The sequence below is a fragment of the Bubalus bubalis genome, chromosome 20, assembly GCF_019923935.1.
Source record: "Bubalus bubalis isolate 160015118507 breed Murrah chromosome 20, NDDB_SH_1, whole genome shotgun sequence".
NCBI classification, from domain to species: domain Eukaryota; kingdom Metazoa; phylum Chordata; class Mammalia; order Artiodactyla; family Bovidae; genus Bubalus; species Bubalus bubalis.
Window position 1 is genome coordinate 49,817,447 of NC_059176.1, and position 21,497 is coordinate 49,838,943.

At 49.4% G+C, this 21,497-nt stretch overlaps 2 protein-coding genes across 2 annotated transcripts; both read left to right on the forward strand.

Moving 5' to 3' along the window:
• The first annotated feature begins 484 nt into the window (after positions 1–484).
• LOC123465198 (myeloid-associated differentiation marker-like) lies at positions 485–2,831 on the forward strand. The gene has a single exon (XM_045163718.1). The coding sequence runs from the start codon at positions 631–633 to the stop codon at positions 1,567–1,569; it is 939 nt and encodes a 312-aa protein (XP_045019653.1). The 5' UTR covers positions 485–630; the 3' UTR covers positions 1,570–2,831.
• Positions 2,832–15,905: 13,074 nt separating this feature from the next.
• LOC112580864 (myeloid-associated differentiation marker) lies at positions 15,906–20,257 on the forward strand. Its single transcript, XM_044932998.2, has 2 exons — positions 15,906–15,917; positions 16,708–20,257. The coding sequence occupies exons 1-2, from the start codon at positions 15,906–15,908 to the stop codon at positions 17,710–17,712; spliced, it is 1,017 nt and encodes a 338-aa protein (XP_044788933.2). The 3' UTR covers positions 17,713–20,257.
• Positions 20,258–21,497: the final 1,240 nt, after the last annotated feature.

The window sequence follows — 21,497 nt, forward strand, 5'->3', positions numbered from 1 at the left end:
AAGATATGCTCCAGATTTCAGAATTTTTCAGTTTCAGACAAGTGACCTGGTGCATCTATTCTATATGACATAACATCCCACTGGGGTCTAGAAGTTCCTTGTAATCAAATACATCAGTGTTTCTACAACTGCTTTTTTAAGCACTCATAATACATAAAATAAATGAAGATCATAAATTGTCCCAGATTTGTTCAGGTCAAATTTTGCTACCAAATGAATTTAAAATAATTCTTGTTCAGTTTACAGAAGCTTGAAGGTTTGGGGTTGCAGATAAGGACCTTCCTACCTTGTGTCTCTATAGATAATGGCACGCAGCACAAAGAGATATGAAAAATGTTCATGGTTGAGGCCTGACCCAACCCAGCTGTGAGGTTTGGGATAAGATAAGGCTCCTGACAAGGCCAAGGGTGATGGGTGGGGAGAACCATTTGGAGAGGCTGTGCTCTTACCCGAGTGTCTGAGCCATAGGTTCCAACTCCACAGGTCCTGAGCCTCAGCCCTCACAGGGCCCTAAGCCTTTTCCAGGCATCTGACACAATCTACCTCCAGAACTGGATCTTTCTCTGGTGGGTCCTCAGGGAAGACCACTGCTGTACTGGTGACCGTGACCTGCCTGACCATCACAGCACCATGCCCACCCGGTCGACATCCCCAAGCGATGGTGACCTGTTTGTCGTGTGCTGCTGCCTCCGCCTGCCGCAGCTCTTCTCCACCTGCATGGCCTTCTCGCTTGTGGCTGACATTGGCATTTCGAGAGGGGCCATAGGAAACTGGTCCATGTCCTTCTGGTGCGTCTGTTTCGCCATGACCTTCCTCATCTACATAATCGAGTTATGCAGGGCCGATTCTGAATTTCCTTTCCTCTGGTACAACATCTCTGTCACCTATGCCTGTTATGCTGCCCTCATCTGCCTCTCAGCCTCCATCATCTACTCCATCACCTACGTTCAGTTCGTGCCTTATGGTCCTTACCGGGACCGGGCCATCGCCGCCACTGCTTTCTCCTGCATTGCATCTGTGCTGTATGTCATAGAAGTGGCCAGGATATGGGACTGTTATGAGCTCACAGAGATCTTCTTCTATAAGAATACCAAGCGAGCCCTGCTGAAGGTGCTGGAGACCTTTGTGGCCGGTGCCATCTTTGCCTTCCTCAGCAACACCTCCCTGTACCTGCACCAGCCGGCCCTGGAGTGGTGTGTGGCCGTGTACTCCATCTGCTTCATCCTGGCAGCTGTGGTCCTCCTGCTGGGCCTGGCTGAATGGGAATACATGCCGCCCGGGCCCTTCTCCATTTTCCAGCTAGTGCTCAGCCTGCTCTCTGTCCTCCTCTATATCAGTGCTCTGGTCCTCTGGCCACTCTACCAGTTCAGCGAGGAATTCGGCGGGCAGCCCCAGAGGTCCAGTGATGGGGACTGCAGGGACGAGCTCACCTATGACATGTGCGCCTGGGACCAGCGCCTGGCTGTGGCCATCCTGACAGCCGTCAACCTGCTGGTTTATGTGGCCGACCTGGGGTACTGGGCTTGCCAGGTCTCTGTAGGGACTGAGGACCAGCCCAGGGACTCCTGATCCTCTGCTCACAGGAGGTATCCTCAGTGAACTCTGACATCCTCTGATGCCCTCTTCCTGGATTGCTCTCTCCCTCCTCCCATCCTTCCCCATGCATCTCACTCTCTTTTCTGTTCCCTTCCCTCCTGCTGCTCTGTCTCCTTCCTGGTTTCCTTGGTTGCTCAATTTCTGTTTTGTCTCTTTCTCTTGCTTCTCTCATTTTTCCTTCATTTTCTGCTTTTTGGCCCTTTTCTGATCGTCCTTAGTTTTCTTGTCTCCTGTGTCCTGACCACCTCGCCCCATTTTCCATCTTCTGATCCATCAGGACCTGAGACCCCTTCCTTCTCTGCCCACAGCCCCCTCCCGCCTCCTGAGGTGCTGACTCCATAGCACACAGCCCTCTGTGCAGCTGATCACACGCTGGGCCTCCTGAGGGGCCTCATTGCCAAAGCGTGTCTGTCCCCCTGGCAGTGCCTTACTGGTGTGGCTGGGAGAGTTTACGGGATGTGGGCAGGTAGGAAGGGATTGGGCTTTTTTTCTCCCAATGGAGCAACTGTATAGTGCACCTCCCCTCTAAGTTAAAAAAAAACCTCTGAAGGTCAATAATCTTTAGTGGGCGAGATTCTTGCATGAGATACTCTGGGTTCCTGGGCCCCACTTAGTGCTCAGTCCTCCAGGAGATTGGCTCCAGAATTTTTGCAGGCTCACTAAACATCCGTTGCTTAGAGGGCATCTTGGAGGAAGCCAAGGGTAAATGACTTCCACCCCAACTACTCTCTGGGGAATCAAAAAAAAAAAAAAAGCTGGTGAAGATCCCCAGGGTCTTGAAGACACCTGTCTGCAGTGTTTGTGAAGGGCAGTGATGTGGTCCCCCTGACTCAGTGATCAAAACAGCAGATCCTGCCTCTGCAGGGAGAAGAGCATGGACACTGCCAACCTGTCTGAGTGTTTTGTTTTGTTTTTCCTTTTTTTCCTTCTGTTCTGGGGGCCAAAAATTACTGAGTGACTTTGTTCTTCAAAAGAAAGTTTCAGATATTCTTGGGTGGGTGGTTTGTAGGGGCTGGGGGTTGCTGCTTCTGTTGTCAAAGAAACTGTATTGTTGGGTGTGAGGGGACACATACATGTGTTTTTCTGTGTCAGTTGCTTTTTGATGTTGCTTCCTGCTTCTCTGGGACTCAGGCATAATTTGAACTATATAAATGTGCACAATTTAAAAAATTTTTCTGGAGTTTCTTATTCCTATCAGCACTGCTATCAATCATAGAGAATGGTTTTTTCTATTCTCCCACGTGCATAATAACCTTTTCAACCTCAGTATAAACATGAAAGAAAAGAAAGAAAACAAAACAAAATCCTCCACTCTACTTGCAGCAAATTTGCCTAGAGCTCAGAGGAGTCCCAATCAATTCCCACCCTCACCCAAACAGAGGTCTCTGGGAGCCCCTCCCACTGACTCCCCACCCAGGCCTGGACTAGAGCCTGGGGGTGTGGCCCAGCCTGTGACACTAGATGTTGGGCCCCACCCCAGTGCCCAGTATCCTGTCCCCTAGCTCTTAAAGGGGCCGTGACAGCATCTGGATGCCTCGCTATAAAGGTGTGTGCTTGTGTGCGTGCTCAGTGCACTGTGTGTACATGTGTGTGTGCCCCTGTTCTCCCCTGCACTGAGATCAGCAGGCCTTTACAGTAACTGGTGGCTGTGAAGGTCCCACAAGTCTCCTGTCATCAATTACAAAGCCTCAGAGCCCAGCATCCTGGCGTCACCAGGACCAGAGGGGCTGGCAAGCAGAGCTGCGAGGGAGGGGAGGGGAAAGACCCCCCTCTGCTGCCCCTCACTCCTGTCCTGGGATGAAGCCTGTGATCTTCACCCATTGGTAGCGGGGTGCAGGGGGAGGGCTCCCAGAAGGTCATCCTAATGCAGGCAAATCTTAAGAGAGAATGAAATAAAATTTTTATTTTAAGGCAAGAGAAGAAAAATTTGCAAATAAAATGTTTCTCTGCCCATTTGGGCCTCTTCTTTCCTTGCTAGTGTGCATTGTGCATTAATCTGACATCCTAAAGAGCAGAAATATCTCCTCCACCATAGAGATCAATTTTTCTAGCTGAAGCCATGGAACTTCTTAGAAGATAACACTGCTTACTTACTTACGACCTTAATGACGTCACTAGATGTATTACTTGTGTTCTGCCCATTTTACAAGATTCTTGTTTCTTGAGTCAATGATGAAAAAAAATAAGATAACTAGGCTACTTGAACCCGCCTACAATGCAGGAGACCCTGGTTCGATTCCTATGGCGGGAAGATCCCCGGGAGAAGGGATAGGCTATCCACTCCAGTACTCTTGGAGCAGGTTTATGCAGATCGCACATACTGCAACTAGGACCCAGCCTAGCCACATACATAAATAAAAATATATGCTTTTGAAAAAGAGAAACAAGTCATTAGCCACTGCAGTCACTGATCTACAATCCACCCTGGAAGGAATTCAGAGTGAAAATCAGAATAAAGTACTTTGTGCTCTGGGACAAGTGTGAGAACCAGACCTCAGATAGTTAGATATTTTCAGAAGAATTTTTTTATGAGCCCAGTTTCTTGCATCTTCCCATATACAGAAAAGCACTAAAACCATTACCCAAGATATCTGGTCCTCATGAAGAGCAGTAACCTATGCCAAGCTGTGTGTCCCCAAATCACATACATCCTGCCCTCCTTCTTACTTCTCCAGGACAGGTCTCAGAGCTTCCTGAGAGAATGTCTCCCCAGTTATACTCATCAGGTTGGCTCCAATAAAACTTTATTTCTTTCTTAAGTTGACTATTGACTAATTTTTCATTGACAAACACATTGATACACCCAAGTTTTCGTGCAGGAGTATCATATTCTTATATTTCCTGAATCAAATGGAACACAGCCCTGGGACCTCACTTCCCAGGAGAATGGAAATGTCTCTGTGCTTTAGTAAAAGAATCACCCAGGGTGGGCCCACCTGAGGGGCTCACTGTCCAAGCCTCATGGTTCATGAGGGCGGCTGCTCCATCCCCCCTGCTGGGGGGTCAAGAGTTATTTGTCACAGTCCCCTCACTGTGGAGCTCAAAAGAGAGTGTAAAGGTCCTCTGCTTAGTCCAACGCTCTCATTATAGAGGACGAGCAGCTGGACCCGAGGGAGGGGTAGGACTTGTCCTGAGTCACCCTGTGTGTGGCAGAGTCAGAGTCAGGACCCAGGTGTCCTGTCCCCAGGCTGGCTGTCCATCCATGGCCCCACGCTGCTTGTGACAAGTGTGGCCGCAGCATCCTCCAGGCTGGGATTCTGCCCCATCCACCCTCATTCTGCATAACCTGCTCCGTCCCCCTGAGGAGGGCAGTCACTGCTTCTGAGTCAGTTTCCTCATCTGCTAGATGGGGGAGGGGTGCCAGAGACCCCAGTCCTTCCCAACGCTGTCTTTCCCTGATCTTTTCTGCTGGGGGTACAAAGGGTCTGATCCGAAATAGTAGAAGAGGAAATGGAAACCCAGAGTGAGAAAGAGGTAGATTGGGGTCCACAGCTTGGTCCATAGTCACATGTGGTCCTGCCTCCAGTCAAGTGGCTCCAGAGCCCTGGTCTGGTCTCCCTGGAGATGAACCATGAGTTGCATGGAGAGCAGAGCCCAAGAGATCTGGTTTCTTGTTTCAGTTCTGCCACAGGATAACTCATGAGCATGGATGAGTCTCATCATTGATCTGAGCTCCAGTTTCCCATTTATAAAATAGGCAAATTAGGCTAAAATCATGGTTTTTAAGCTATGTCCTCTGGAGACCTTGGTTTCTAGTGAGATGGTAGGGTTGCAAGTAGGGTGTTGGCCCACTCCTATTTTCTCTAACCAGAGCAATCTGGCTTGAATCAAACTCCCACTCAAGATCTCATTTGAAAATAAGACTGGAACGACTGGAAGTGATTCATATGCTCATCTTTAGGGTGGTGGTTAATAAACTATGGTGTAGACAGAAGAAGGAATACTAAACAGCTGGGAAAAATGAGGATGCTCTCAAATAATGAGAAGGAAATATCTCCAGTTTATACAGAGTAAAAACAGTAAGATATATAATATGCTATTTTAAAATGTATAATAGGGAGAGAAATACAAATAAAAATAAAGATATCTGTAGATGATTGGTTTGCGTCAAGAAACACAGAAAGGACCCCCATGAGTTCAGTGGAAAAGATGCCTGGTCTTAATCAGGAAGAGGAACTGAAGAGAGAGTAGATGGAGCCACAGGGAGAAGTGAGGCTTCTCAATATATGGCTTTTAAAAGAATATTTTTATTTTGAACCATGCAAATATATTACCTTTTCAAGAAAATAAAATTTAAGTTTGAAAACTATACCAACTGGAGAAGAAGGGTCAGGGGAGGGATAGTTGGCAGATGGTTTCCATGTTCCCTGCAACTCTGATGGACAGTCTAGGGGAGGAGCTGAGAGATGCCCACCCAAGCCTGTCTCCAAAGGCAGAGGGAAGGGAGGTGCCTTGGGTCCAGTGGCTGGGGAGGGGGAGCTGTGGCCCCCAAGCCCACCTGCTATGACCAGGACTCCCCCAGCCCTATAGCACATACAGTTGATGGAGAAGCCCCACGGTGCCCAAGCCTCAGGCCCTACCCTTGCTCCCTGCTTGGCCTGGACTCTCTGTCTCCCGAGGCAGTGGCCAGAGGCTCCCTCCTCAGCCGGCTAGCCAGAGCCTCCTCCAGGCAGCGTGACTCCAGCTGACGGCCCCACTCCCTAAGACTGTGGCCTGAGCCGCATCCAGATCAGAGCCCGGGGCACAGATGTTCCCATTCTCTGGCTCTGGAGCAGCTTCTTGGAATAATCATGGAGATAGCCTTCCCTAATTTACCTTTGAGTGGAGAGAAGAGGATTTCTTCTCTCCTGGGGCATCAGGCACCTGGTTATCTGCCCTGGGAACCAGTGCAGGATGCCAATCCTGGCCCTTGTCTCTGTGTTTGTCTCCTGTCTCAAGGTGGGTGTAGGGAGGCAGATGAGCTGAGGAGAAGGCAGTGTCTAAGGTCTCCATGCTCTCTCTGGCATTTTCTGGCTGGCTTGTCAACAGGAAGTGGTCTGGCTGAGATGAGGGCACTGCTGCAGGACCTCTGCTTGGGGCATTGCAGTTAGATCAGGACAAACAGGAGCCCGGAGATTATTTCTGGACCCAAGAGAAGAGGGAAGGGGCTCAGCCGTTCCTGAGGTTCTAGTACCTGCTGAGTTTTGCAGGAAGCCAGACTTGAATTCCAGGCTCTGACGAGGAGTAACTGTGTAACCTTGAGCAAAAGATATAATGTAGTTTTGGGGCCTCAGTTCAACATCTATAAAATGGGGATGACAATAAATATATCTCTGAAGATGAAATAGAAATAAGTCACCTAGTCAGAGTGTTGTTGCTGCACAAATGGCTACTCCATTCCTCTTGGGTCTCAGGTACAATGCCAAATCCAGGGAGAGTTTAAGGTCTTGAACCAAGTATCCAGGCTCAAATCCCAGCTCTGCCACTTCCTGTCTGTGTGATCTTGGCCAGTTGACCTTTCTGTGCCTGTGAAAATGGGGACACAGAGTGCATAGTTCAGGGGCTGCAGGGAGGAACAAATGAATCAGAGCAGAGCTCAACCTGCAGTGAGCGCAACACGTGTGACCTCTTGTAACTGTTGTGTCCACCGCAGCCCCCCTGCAGCCCAAGTCCTCAGGGTCCCTTTCTCAGCCGACAGAACCTGTGAGTTGTAATCTGAGGTCTCTTTTGGAGCCAGGCTGGGCTGGTGAGATTCTTTTCTGAATCTGCTTCTGACCAGGGGTTGGGAGGTGATGACGGGAGCTCCGTTCAAGCCCATCTCCTCACCCCCAGTCCAACCAGCATCTGTTTCCATAAATCCCTCCAGTGCTTTGTCTGGAAGAAGAGTGAGCTTCCTCAGGCAACAAAGTTCTCAGAAACCATCCATTTGGGCAGCTCATGGAGTGGGGCTCCCTCTGGGCATCCTCCCCTCCCTACATTGACCCTGACAAACCTTAGGACAAATGACGCCCTCTCAGCACTACAGCCAAGGGAAGGCACTCCCCTGGTCCCAGCTGCAGCCTGCTTGCCCCTCGGGCTCCCAGCTGCCCACCGCTGCCCACAGCACGCCATCCCTCAGGCCAGCAGGTGACTGCAGTGGTCCACGTCCCTGCTGAGCCAGGGCCAGCTGCCCATCAGCCCAGACACTGCCCCCAGTAATGCTCTCGTTGCTAAGCTGGGGCCACTCCTTATGCTAATCCCTAAGAAGAAAGAGCTTGTGTTTCTTTCTGGTGCTTCAGGCAGAAGGAGGGATTCCAGAATATTCTGTTCCTGGACCCTGCAGAGGCTGGCAGAGACCCAGATCCCTCCATCATCTCAACCTCTGCCCCCCACCACAGGACCCTGGCACCCCTGCTTTCTCCTATTCCCTCTCCACAAACTTGTTTTAAGCTTTGTTCTTGGTGTCAAGAAGTTGCTCCTTATAGGCATATAAGGAAACAGGATTTTGTGTCATCAAACAAATAGGGGGACAGAGTCCCCAGTCCATTTGTAGGAAGCTGTTATTTTTTTGTTGAAACAGGCCTGATATGTTATGTGTATATTATTATGACCTATTGTAAAATAGAATGCAAAACTCTACATTCAGCTTCAAGTAAACTCTGAGGCTTCAAACATAAACACTACAATATAGATGCACCAGGTAGAGCATTTGCCTCTTTCACTCATGACTATATTCCCAGCACTGAACTGGGCTGACACAAGCAGTATTTGTTGAATGAATATGACTTTATAATATAGGCTTATGAATATTACCTTATAGCCTCACAATCCAGGCCTGCAATAGCATCCAGTGTGTGCTTCCAATGACCATGGTACCTGGACCAGCTGCCCTTGGCTGTGCCCTGGCTGCCTAGCTCCTGCCTTTCTGGTCTGAGCTGAAGTTGCCAGAGATGTTCTCTGCAGGTCTAATCAAGAGCCCATCATGTCTAAAAGCAGGTGCTAATAATCTCTATTTTCTGGGTGATGAAACTGAGGCTTAGAGTATCATTGACTGAGCACAGGACTGCCATGTTCCAGGCTGAACTCTGGTCTCAGTTCAGGGTTGGGGGACGTGTAGACATGTCAGTGGAAAGGCCCTGAGATGACCAAGAGGAATTGGGAGAAGTTCTCAGTGGCTGGAGGGAGGGAGGCAAAGAGGCAAGAGAGGTAGAAAGAGGTGTGAGCTTGCAGGGCTTTGGAGGTGATATTTTGGAATGTGCGTTTCATCCTGAGGGAGCAAAGAGAAGCCTGAAAAGTGTTCTTAGTTAAGTTCACTCCAAAGTAGACATTGAGGTAAAGAATGGAGACAGAGTCATTAGCAGGAAGCTTATGGCTGGAGAAGGCAATGGCACCCCACTCCAGTACTCTTGCCTGGAAAATCCCATGGGTGGAAGAGCCTGGTGGGCTGCAGTCCATGGGGTCGCTAAGAGTTGGACACGACTGAGCAACTTCACTTTCACTTTTCACTTTCATGCATTGGAGAAGGAAATGGCAACCCACTCCAGTGTTCTTGCCTGGAGAATCCTAAGGACGGGGGAGCCTGGTGAGCTGCCGTCTCTGGGGTCGCACAAAGTCGAACACGACTGAAGCGACATAGCAGCAGCAGCAGCAGTATGGCAGGAGACGGAGTGAGGGGATGGATGGATCTGGACCAGGTGGTGACTCTAGAAATGAAGAAAAGAGAGGATGGATTCACAAGTATTTTGTGAAAAGCATCTGTGAAGGTGCTGCCATTGACTGAATGAGAAAGATGAGGAAGGATCAGCATGTTTTGGGGCCGGGAGTTTCAAGAGGTGGGATTGGACATGTTGAGTGTGAGGTACCATACATGATTCAGAGAGAGCACTCAGGGGGTAGCTGGATAAGACTCTAGCACTCAGCAGAGATTAGCTCTGGAGGCAGGAATTGCGAAGTTGTCATCATTCAGCCTATTTACTTCATTCAGCATCTTCTTAAATGTCATATCCATGGAGCAGTCTTATCTACTCCCCACATTCCAATAACTGCCTCTTCACCTGTTTTCCCCTTGTCATTATATTTATTACCAGATAACATGCTATTATATATTGGTTTGCATATTATCCATCTAGATAAGTAGGGTTCATGAGGGAAGAAACTATTGGTTCCATTCTCTGCTCTCTGTCTAATGCCTAGAACACTTAAAGCCATCTGACTGGATAAGGACTAGAAGGTGCACAGAGAAGAGGTGGTCGAGGCTGGAGCCCTGAGGACCTGAGACCCTCAGACAATGGGACAGGAGGAGGAGGAGGGAGAAAAGGAGGGATGGGAGGCTGAGGAGCAGGGGGACCATCACTCCAGAGAATGGTTCCTGGTGAATTGTGGGCAGAGAGCCATTTCTTAATAAACTTCCTCCCTCTAGAAGCACAGGAGCCGGGCCTCGGGTGCAGGTGGAGGAACAGCACGTGTTATCTGGAGGGGCCTCAAGGAAATGAGGAGGCACGAGCCCAGGCTGCCTCCTTGATGCTCTGGCTGGTTCTCCCTTTCTTAGCCTCCCTTCCCAGAGCATACTCAGTGGGTGGTGCCCAGAGGGAGGGTCGGGGCGCTGGGAGCACCTGGGATGGAGCCTGAGATGTTAAGAGAGCAGAAGGGAGAGGTGAGGTTACAGCTGTCCTTGGGGGATCAAGTGTCAGTAATCATGGCCCCTCCCCTCATCAAGACCATTTGAATGTTTGCTCTCAAATATTTCATAAATCTGCCCTTGCCTTCCACCCCTGAAGTGTCTTTGCTCAAGGCCCATCATCCCATATGTGGACTGTACAATCAGCCTCCAAACTGGCCGCCCAGCTTCTTGGCCAGCCTCCACCCCATTTTCCCCCTACAGCCAGCGTGTCAGTTCCAGAGTGGGCCTCTGATGGATCAGCCCCTCCTTAGAGAATGTCAGCGAGGCCTCATCACTTACAGCTAAAATCCTACTTGTGTATCTGGCGTCCAGGTCCATCTACACTGAGTCCTGTCTGCTGCTCCTGCAACACCTCCCTTCCTCCCACCTCACCTGTTGTGCTCACGTGAAACCCAGGAGCTGCCACATCAGGTTACTTCACAGAAGTGTCACTCTGGAAGCAATCAGAGATGGAGTTGTTGGAATCAAGGAAGACCTCCTGGAGGAGGTGATTAAAAGTCAAATCTTAAAGGACATATAAAAAGGTTAACAAAGCAAATAAGTGAGGAAGAGTTTTGGGTTATATGATTTGCTCAAGGATCTCATGAAGTTTCATTGGCAGAGTGGATGTGACTGCTGCTTGTGTGTGGGAGGAGGGAGAAGAGAGAATTGACCCTGGCCAACTGGAGGCTGGTCTATATGCCCACCTGGGTCAGGAATGAGGTTTGGGGTGGCAGAAAGTAATGAGTTGGAGCTGAGACACTTCCCTAAAGCCAGGACCACATTGTTCACAACCTCAGAGCTAGAGTAGACAAGGAAAACCATGCCCTTCAGCAAGTGGAAAGGTCAAGGCTAATACCCACCTTGACAGGAGTTTTGGATTTTTTTTTTTAAGTCTCCACAAGAGAAGCAAAATCTAAGTCTTCATTTCCAGTGCTGCTGCTGCTAAGTCACTTCAGTCGTGTCCAACTCTGTGCGACCCCATAGACGGTGGCCCACCAGGCTCCCCCGTCCCTGGGATTCTCCAGGCAAGAACACTGTCATTTCCAGTGAAATGGGCCCAAATATACATGACATCTGAGGTCAAACAATGCCAACCTGGAAATTAACACAATTGGCACCCAACAGGTGTTTGGCCTGGAGGGTCCTGAGCAGAAGCAAATGCAGTTATTCTGGGTGAAGCTTTCAACAAAGGTGTCAGGACCCTCCCAGAAAAGCAAGTCCTGTAAAAGGGGGCTCACAGTTTAATGACAAAGTACGTGAGGGATCAACCTGCTGTGAGTCCCAGGAACTCCAGTGAATACACACCAATATGAAATACTCAGCAAACCAATACACTTTGATAAACAAATACACTAATGATAAACACATTAGAAAAAGACATGGTGAAAAAAAGACAGGAAGATAGGAGAGAGAACTGTAATGGGTTGAAGAGGGTCCTCCTGAAACTCATGTCTCCTCAGAACCTCAGATCATGGCCTTATATAGAAGCATGGTGATGCAAACATACTTAACTAAAGATTTGGGGATGGAAATCATCCTGGATGGAGGGTGGGACCACAGTCCAGTGACTGGTGTCTTTACGAGAGAAAGGACGCAGAGATTTACACACACAGAGTTGAGAGAAGATAAGCACATGAAGACAGAGATGGAGTTGGGGGTGGGGCTACAAGATAAGGGGTCTTCAGAAGCTAAAGGAGGCAAGGGCGGACCCTCTTGGAGCATCACAGGCAGCACAGCCCTGCTGAAACCTTGATTTCAGACTTCTGACCTCCAGAACTATGAGAGAATAAATCTTTCTTGTATTAAACCACCAAGCTCATGGTAACCTTATGCAACAGCCCTAAGAAATAAAAATAAATAAAGAATTGGAAAATATAGTCTCTCATATTTTTATAAATTACCAGAAAAGCTAGCTGACCTACTCTAGAGCATGGTAGTCACATGCAGGTCCCCTTGTTATTTCCTGTGTCCCCCAGTGTCTGAGACTCACAGGGGAGGGTCCACTGATCTAGAGAAGGGGAGTCAGTCCAAACGCCCACAGAAGCCAGGAGGGAAGGAAATAAGTAAAGGGGATGGAGAGGACTAGGGCCCCTGGAGAGGACAGAGGCAGCTGCCGGGGTAGAAAAGAAGGAGGCCCTGTGCATGACACACTCTCATGTGTATAAAATGGAAAAAAAGATACAGATATGCCCTACAAACATGTGCATTTATGTACACACATGTCTACTTATTTCAGAACATGTGAAACATCTTGAAGACTGTACATGAGGTTGAGGACACAGATGCTCCCTGGATGGAGGGGTGGACGTTCCTGTGAGCAGGCAGGAAGCCTGGTCATGCCCAGGAGAAGAAATCAGGACATGTGAGATGATCATAGACTTGCTTTATGTCAATTATACAGGAGAAGAAGAGAAATATAGAAAACTACATGAAGATATGAATGGAAAACAATATAGAGAGCATAGCCACATCAGCTCCAGCGCCCCCCAGCCCCTCAAGGACACACAGCCCGGTGACACCAGACCTCCTGAGGCTTCCAAAGGAGCTGGGAGTCTGAATTTTCATGTGAAATTAAAACACTGCCGCTTCCAAGCCCTTAGGGAAAGAAATAGTAATACTAGTGATTCTACATCATTTCTTCATAAAAATACTGTGATGGAAAACTGAACACATCAAGAGTCCACCTGCAGTGCAAGCTGGTTTGCAGCCCCTGATCTGCAGCAAATTAAGCTGCATGTGCTGATGTCCAGAGGGAGCCAGGGCCTTCCAGGTCCTCTGTGAGGGGGGCGGGGAGGGGAACAGGTAGGGGGCATGGATTGAGAGTGCCCTGTCAGAGACCCTCTGAGGAGTCCTTCACGTGCTTCTATTCATTTAAATGACACATAGTAGGTTATAAGCCCAGTGCACAGATGGGGAACCTGAGGCTCTGATGAGTAAATGGACAGGATCATCCAGTTATGAGATGTCTTAGTCTTGTCACTCTGGTGTCCATCTTCCTTCTTCCTTCTCTGTCCTTCCGGCACCTCCTCCTTCCTTCCTTTGTCCCAGCCATGACCTTCCTGGCTCCCTGTCTTCCAGTCCACACGCCTGGCTGCTGGGCAGGCAGGGCTCAGCCACATCCAGGCTGTGATCTCTCTGGGGCACCATGTCCAGGCTCACAGATTAGAGTGGACGAGGGGCTGCTGGGGAGACTCAGACAAACCTCTTGCTTTCCAGGTGGGGTAACTGAGGCCCAGAGAGGGCAAAGACCTGACCCAGGGTCACACAGAAGGAACCACCATGCCTCTCCTGCCCAAGTCCTCCCTCTGTGCTATTAAATGGATCTAAAGAGATGAGAATACCAGACCACCTGACCTGCCTCTTGAGAAACCTATATGCAGGTCAGGAAGCAACAGCTAGAACTGAACATGGAACAACAGCCTGGTTCCAAACAGGAAAAGTAGTACATCAAGGCTGTATATTGTCACCCTGCTTATTTAACTTATATGCAGAGTACATCATGAGAAACACTGGGCTGGAAGAAGCACAAGCTGGAATCAAGATTGCCGGGAGAAATATCAATAACCTCAGATATGCAGATGACACCATCCTTATGGCAGAAAGTGAAGAGGAACTAAAAAGCCTCTTGATGAAAGTGAAAGTGGAGAGTGAAAAAGTTGGCTTAAAGCTCAACATTCAGAAAACGAAGATCATGGCCTCTCGTCCCATCACTTCATGGGAAATAGATGGGGAAACAGTGGAAACAGTGGCAGACTTTATTTTTCGGGGCTCCAAAATCACTGTAGATGGTGATTGCATCCATGATATTAAAAGACGCTTACTCCTTGGAAGGAAAGTTATGACCAACCTAGATAGCATATTCAACAGAGAGATGTTACTTTGCCAACAAAAGTCTGTCTAGTCAAGGCTATGGTTTTTCCAGTGGTCATGTATGGATGTGAGAGTTGGACTGTGAAGAAAGCTGAGCACTGAAGAATTGATATTTTTGAACTGTGGTGTTGGAGAAGACTCCTGAGAGTCCCTTGGACTGCAAGGAGATCCAACCAGTCCATCCTAAAGGAGATCAGTCCTGGGTGTTCTTTGGAAGGACTGATGCTAAAGCTGAAACTCCAATACTTTGGCCACCTGATGTGAAGAGTTGACTCATTGAAAAAAACTCTGATGCTGGGAGGGATTGGGGGAAAGAGGAGAAGGGGACGACAGAGGATGAGATGGCTGGATGGCATTACCGACTCAATGGACATGAGTTTGAGTGAACTCCGGGAGTTGGTGATGGACAGGGAGGCCTGGCGGGCTGCGATTCATGGGGTCGCAAAGAGTTGGACATGACTGAGCGACTGAACTTAACTTAAAGTTGTATTTTAGCTTTAGATGTAAATTGCAGGGTCATTTTGTTGAGATAAGTTGGGAACAGCTTTGGGGACAGATACCCCCATCAGCCCTCACGCCAGTGCCCATCCTCCACCCTGGCAGTGCCCACTGGGAGGCCAGCAGGCTCCAGGGCTCCCCTGCAATGGGGCTCAAGGAGCTTTGGGAGTCCAGGGAGGTTCTCAGGTTTGCTCTGTGTTTCTCTTTCCAGCCTCAGCTTGTCCCAGGGTTTATTATCAGCAAAGGTGACTAGGCCCCTGATGGCAGGAAGCTGGCTGGGGCTCAGGCTGCTGGCCCTTCCGCCCTGGGGGCCTCTCAGCAAATAGTCCCTTGGAAACAGGGCAGCAGTCCCTGAGGAGGGGGTGGGCTGGGAGAGGCCTCACTCCAGCCACACACTGGACCCTGGAGGAGCCCCTGTGTGAGCAGGACTGCAGCGCTGGCTGGCAGGACTGTCTTGGGCAGGTGACCTGGGGAATTCCGTGGTCTCCAGGGTCCCTGCCACTCTGGCCACATGTCCCTGTCACAGCCCTGAAACCCCTTCAGGACTCTGTTCTCCTGTCTCAGTTCCAGTCCAGGCCCCTCCTCCATGCCTGCATCCCTTCTAGGTCAGAAGACACCTACTGGGCTGCCTCAGGGCCACTGGGACCCTGGGATCCGCACCCGTCCCCACCCAACTCATCCCCAGTCTGTCACCCCAGGCCCCACTCCAGTCCTGGGTGCCTTCTCAGGGCTGTCCCCTCCTAGGGGTCCAGCAGGTGCCTCCTCTTTCAGCTCCTGCCCTTAAAAGGGGGCCAGTCATCCGTCCATCCCCACCCGCTCCCTGGGATGCCCTGAAAGACTTCACATCAGAATCAGATACAGCATCCTTGTTCATTTCCAATCCCTTCTTCCCAGCTTGGAAGCTGCTAACCAGTCTCCCAGGCCAGGAGAATCCTCACTCAGGTAGGACTACTTCTAGATATTTTCAGACTCGCATCTGAATGACAGTTTTGGAGCTTAAAAGCTAAACATTATGTTAATTTATTCTGTGGTTCCTCCAGGACACTCCACCTTGGAATGCTGGGTTGGAGTCTCCCGGCCCCAGTGAGGAAGAGTCACATGGGAAGGCAAAATGCAGGGGAGGGGATTCAGAACAGTTCCTATTTCCCATGTCATCTTGTCCCCATGGCCTTGCTCTCACCCCATGGCTCCTCCCTGTTAATCTCTGAAGCTGCCCTCTTCCGGGTGGAGCTGTGTCCTCTCAGATGGCAGCTCCTTCCAGTGATGGCTCCTGGGAGGACAGGCCAGGACACATGTCTCCAGGTTGCTGTGGAAGGAGGCCATGGCGCTGAAGGTGTGTCCTGGATCTCAGAGCCACGAGCTTTGGTCTTGGGCTCCCACTCTAGCTGACCTGCTGAACTGTAGAGCAAAGCGCTCAAACCTACAGCTTTGGCATTTTCATCTGGATTTCCCACTCCTATCTACGGGACAACCTCAGGGAAATACTTAACCACCCAGCTTCAGTTTTCTCATCTGTAAAATGTGGTTAGCAGTACAATCCAATATCCCATTTCTGAAACCTTTGGGTCTGCTCCAGAATTCCGAATTTTTCAGCTTCAGGTAGGTGACATGGTGCATCTACTCTGTGAGATATCACACTCACTGGGGTCTGAAAGCACCTTGTAATCAGATACAGGAGTGTTTCTGCAACTGAACTTTTGAACATAAATTGTCTCATGTTTGTTCAGGTCAAAACTTGTTACCAAATGAGTTTTTTCAAAATTCTTTTTTTCAATTTTCATAGCCTTGAAGGGTTGGGATTGCAGATAAGGACCAGCCTAACTTCTGTCTCCATAGATAAAGGTACACAGCTCAGAGAAAATATTCATGGTTTGAGGCCAGACCAAACATGGCTATAAGGTTTGAGATAAGACAAGTCTCCTGACAAGGCCAAGGCTGATGTGGGAGAAACATTCTGCAGCGGCTGTGCTGTCACCCGAGTGTCTGAGCCACTGGTTCCAACTCCGCAGATCCTGAGCCTCGGCCCTCACAGGGCCCTGAGCCTTTTCCAGGCGTCTTGACTCCAGAGCTGGATCTTTTTCTGGTGGGTGTCAGCAAAGACCACTGCCGTAACGATGACCTAGGCCTGCACAACCATCAGGACCTCCACAGGATCGTCCTCAGGCCTGGGCTCTCTGACCATCATCATGGGCTACTTTCTCCGCCTGCTGCAGCTGCTCTCCACCTGCGTGGCCTTCTCCCTGGTGGCTGGTGTGAGCACTTTGCAGGTGGCTGCAGGTAACTGGTCCATATTTGTCTGGTGCTTCTGCTTCATCGTGACCCTCATCATCCTCATAGTCGAGTTGTGTGGGCTTCAGTCTCGCCTCCACCTCTCCTGGGATGGCTTTCTCATCACCAGCGCCTCCTGTGCCACCTTCTTATGTCTCTCAGGCTCCATCGTCTTTGCCACCGCCTGCATCCAGTTGCTGCCTCACAGCCCCTTCGGTGACCACGCCATTGCGGTCACTGCCTTTTCCAGCCTTGCATCTGTGGCTTATGCCACTGAAGTGGTCTGGACCTGCGCCTGGTCTGGAGAGTTCTCCTGCTCTGTACTCACCTTGCCAGGCCTGCTTCACAGGCTGGAGATCTTCGTGGCCTGTGTCATCTTCGCCTTCATCAGCAGCCCCCATCTGTACGTGCACCAGCCGGCCCTGGAGTGGTGCGTGGCCGTGTATTCCATCTGCTTCCTCCTGTCAGCCGTGACCCTCCTGCTGAACTGGTACAACTGGGACAACAGGCTGCCTGTCCCCGTCCCCCTTGTGCATTTGGGGCTGACCCTGCTCTCCGCCCTCCTCTATGCCTCTGCTGTGGTCCTCTGGCCGCTCTACCAGTTCAACGGGGAGTTCGGCGGGCAGCCCCAGAGGTCCAGTGACGTGAGCTGCCATGATAAACTCAGTTCCTACATGTGCACCTGGGACCAGCGACTGGCTGTGGCCGTCCTGACTGCCGTCAATCTGCTGATTTACGTGGTGGACCTGGTGGACTTGGCCCGCCGCTTTTTTTATCAGCTTCTGAGGCTCTGCACCAGGCCCCCCGGTTCCCTCTTATTGTCAGTGGAGGCATCTTCACCAAGCTCAGTCGTCCTCTGATGTCCTCTTCCTGGCTCCCTCTCTCCCTTCTCACATCCTTTCCCATTCATCTTGCTCTTTCCCGTTCCCTTCCCTCCTTCTTCTCTGTCTCCCTTCTGTCTCGTGTGCTTGCCCATAATTCTGTTTTGCCTCTTTCTTGTGTTGTTCCATCTTTTCTACATATTCTGCTTTTTGTCCCTTTTCTGTTCTTCCTTGGTTTCTCGTCTCCTGTGTCCTGATCACCACTCTCCATCTTCCTTCTTCTGATCCATCAGGACCTGAGACTCCTTCCTCCTCTGCCCTCTCACCTCCTAAGGTGCTGACTCCACAGCACACAGCCCTCTGTGCAGCTGTGCACACCCTGGGCCTCTGGAGGCTCTGGTTGTCTGTCACCCTGGCTGTGTCTTAGTTGGTACAGATGTGTGGAGTGGGGTGAGTGTGGGTAGCTAGGAATTGGACCCCATTTTTCCCAGTGGAGGGGGTTTAGAGTATTATTGTTGTTCAGTCTCTCAATTGTGTCCGACTCTTTGCGACCTCCATGGACTGTAGCATACCATGCTTCCCTGTCCTTCACCATCTCCCGGAGCTTGCTCAAATGCATGTCCATTAAGTCAGTGATGCCATCTAACCATTTCATCCCCTGTCACCCCCTTCTCCTCCTGCCTTCAATCTTCCCCATCATCAGGGTCTTTTCTAATGAGTCGGCTTGTTTTTAAGTTAAAAGGAGGTCAATAATTCCCAGTGGGTGGGAGTCTTGAAGCAGCGACTTTGGGTCCCTGGGCCCCATCCGGTGCTCAGCCCCACCTGAGATTGGCTCCAGAATTTTTGCAGGTTCACTAAACACCCACTGCCTAGAGGGCTTCTTAGAGGAAGTTGTGATGACTTCCATCCCAATTACTTTCTGGACATCGAAGTAGGAGCTGGCAGAGAACCCCAGGGTCTTGAAGACACCTGTCTGCAGTGTTGGTGGGGGGCAGTGATGTGGCCCTCCCGCCTCAGTGATCAAAAGTGCAGGTCCTGCCTCTGCAGGGAGAAGAGTGTGGCCCCTGCAGCCTTAAAGGTGATGTTAGCCTGGATTTTTTTTCCCTGATCAGGAAGGCAAAAATTAGTGAATATCCTTATTCACTAAAGGGGAAGTTTCTTTTCATTCTTTTTCCCAGCGGGGTTACTTCAAAGGGTGGAAATTCCTTCTGCCAGAGTGAAAGGAATTGCATCCGTGACTGCTGCACACAGAAGTATGATTCTATGGCTTAGTATGATTCTATCAGTGGCTTTCTCTGCTGCTTCCTGCTTCTCTGAGACTCATGAATAAGATGGTCTGTATGAATGTATAAGTATGTATATCTTATTCCCAGGTGCTTCTGGTTCCCATCAGCCCCCTGCTGTCAATCATAGAGAAAATCTCGTCCCTTCTCCACAATCACAATGTACTTTTTTAACCTCAATATTAAGATAAAGGAAAACAAAACAAAACAATACCTTCTCCCCTCCTCACTAATCAAGAGATCCTAATTAACCCAAATTTATCTAGAGCTCAGAAGAGGCCTACCAGATTTCCCTCCTCACCCACCCGACCCTGGGTGGGGTCCCTGGTGGGGTCCCTCCCACTGTCTTCCCGCCCTCACCTGAGCTAGACCTTAGGGAGTGGACCATCCCTGGAAAACTAGAGTTTGGGCCCCACCCCAGTGCCAAATATCCCATCAGATAACTCTTAAAAGGCTCTTGCCAGCTCCTCGATGTCTTTCTTTAATAGTTTGCGCCAGGGACTCCCCTGGTAGTCCACTGGTTGAGACTCCTGGCTTCCACTGCAGAGAGAGTGGGTTCTATACTTGGTCTGGGAACTAAGGTTCCACCTGCCATTCAGCGCAGGCAAAAACATTTTTTTTTTTTAAAAGTTGTGTGCCTGTGTGCATGTGCAGCATGTTGCCTGGGTATGAGCATGCGTGTCCATGTGCACGCTGGCATTGGCACCAGCAGCCGTTTGTATAACTGTGGTGAGGAAGTCACCCCAAACCTTCTTCCTCTCATGTTCTCAGCCACAAAGCCTCAAAGCCCAGCATAGTAGCTTCACCAGGGCCAGAGGGGCCAGGCAAGAGGAGCTTTGGGGGAGGGGAGGGGAAGGACACCCACTGCTGCCCCTCACTCCTGTACTGGGATGAAGTCATGTGATCTTCACCCAGTGGCAGGTGGGATGAATGGGGCAGGCTCCCAGGAGGTGGTCCCTATCATGGGAAAATCTTAAGAAGGACTAAAAAATTCATATTTAAGGCAAGATGAAAAATTTCAGGATAAAATTGTTCTGTGTCCATTTGAATCTCCTCCCTCCCCTCTAGAGTGCATTGTGCATCTGCAGTATGTGTTAACCAACCTCTCTGCTCAGCCTTAAAGGTGAATTTTCCTTCTTCTGGCCCCAGTCATATAACTCCTTAGAAGATTAACACAACTTATGACCTTATTAATGTCACAGCTGTATTATTTGTATTCTGCCTATTTTACAAGATTATTGTTTCTTGCATTGCCAAATGTGTGACTGAGCCTCTGGTAAAAAATTAATGTTGACTTGAAATGATTGACCTGATGTATAGTCTATAAGATCCTTGATTGTAATAGTGTGACTCTAGATATGGGAAGAAGTGATAGAAAGGAACCATTTCCTGGAGCTGACATTCTTGTAAGACAGATGGTCCAGAGGATTAAGGCTACTGTTACCAGGACTGGGTGAGTAATAGCACTTGAATGACCAGGAATAGACATTCCTAGTGACCTGTGACAAAATGGCCATAAAATGCTTCCTAAATCCTGGTCAAAATTAAGATAAAAAGGGAGAGGACTGTGAAATAAAAAATGTCACCCACTGTTCAGTTCTACAAGAATCAAGTAGCTAGCCACCATAGTCACTGGCCTACAATCCACCCTGGAAGGAATTTAGGTCGAACATCAGTATGAGACACTGTGATCTATAAAGCTGGACCTCAGATAGCAAGAGTTTCTCAAGAGAAATTTTTATGATCCCAGTTTCTTGCATCTTCCCATACCTAGAAAAGCACTCAAACCGTTAACTAAGGGATCTATTCCTCATGAAGAGCAGAAACATTCCACCAAAACTATGTGCTTGGTTGCGTGAACCCCTGAAGTCACATACATACTGGCCTCCTCCCTTACCTCTTCAGAGCAGTTTCATAGCTTCTGGAAAGATTGTCGATCGGGTCATATTCCTCCTTGTTGCTGTTTACTCTCTCAGTTGTATCCAACTTTTTTGACCCCATGAACTGTGGCCTGCCAAGTTCCTCTGTACATGGGATTTTCCAGGCAAGAATACTGAGGTGGGTTGCCATTTCCTTCTCTAGGGGATCTTCCTGACTCTGGGATCGAACCTGCACCTCCTGCATTGGCAGGTGGATTCTTTACCGCTGAGCTCAAATAAAAAACTCCATTTCTTTCTTAGATTGACTAATGATTCATTTTTCATCAAGAAAAGCAAGCATGCATAGACCTCCCCAGGCTTCCCTGATAGCTTAGTGAAATCCCAGAGTAAGAAAGAGAGGCAGATCTGGGATCCACGTCTGGGTTCACAGTCACATGTGGTCCTGCCTCCAGTCCAGTGGTCCCACCATTGTGGTCTGTCCCCTTAGGGATGAACCATGAGGAATATGGAAAGCAGAACCCAAGAAATCTGGTTTCTAGTTCTAGTTCTGCCACCATATAACAGATGAGTCTTGTCCCTGATCTGAGTTTCTGGTGAGCTGATGGGGGTTGAAAATAGGGTGTTTTCCTCACTCACCACTTTCTCTAACCAGAGCAGCCTG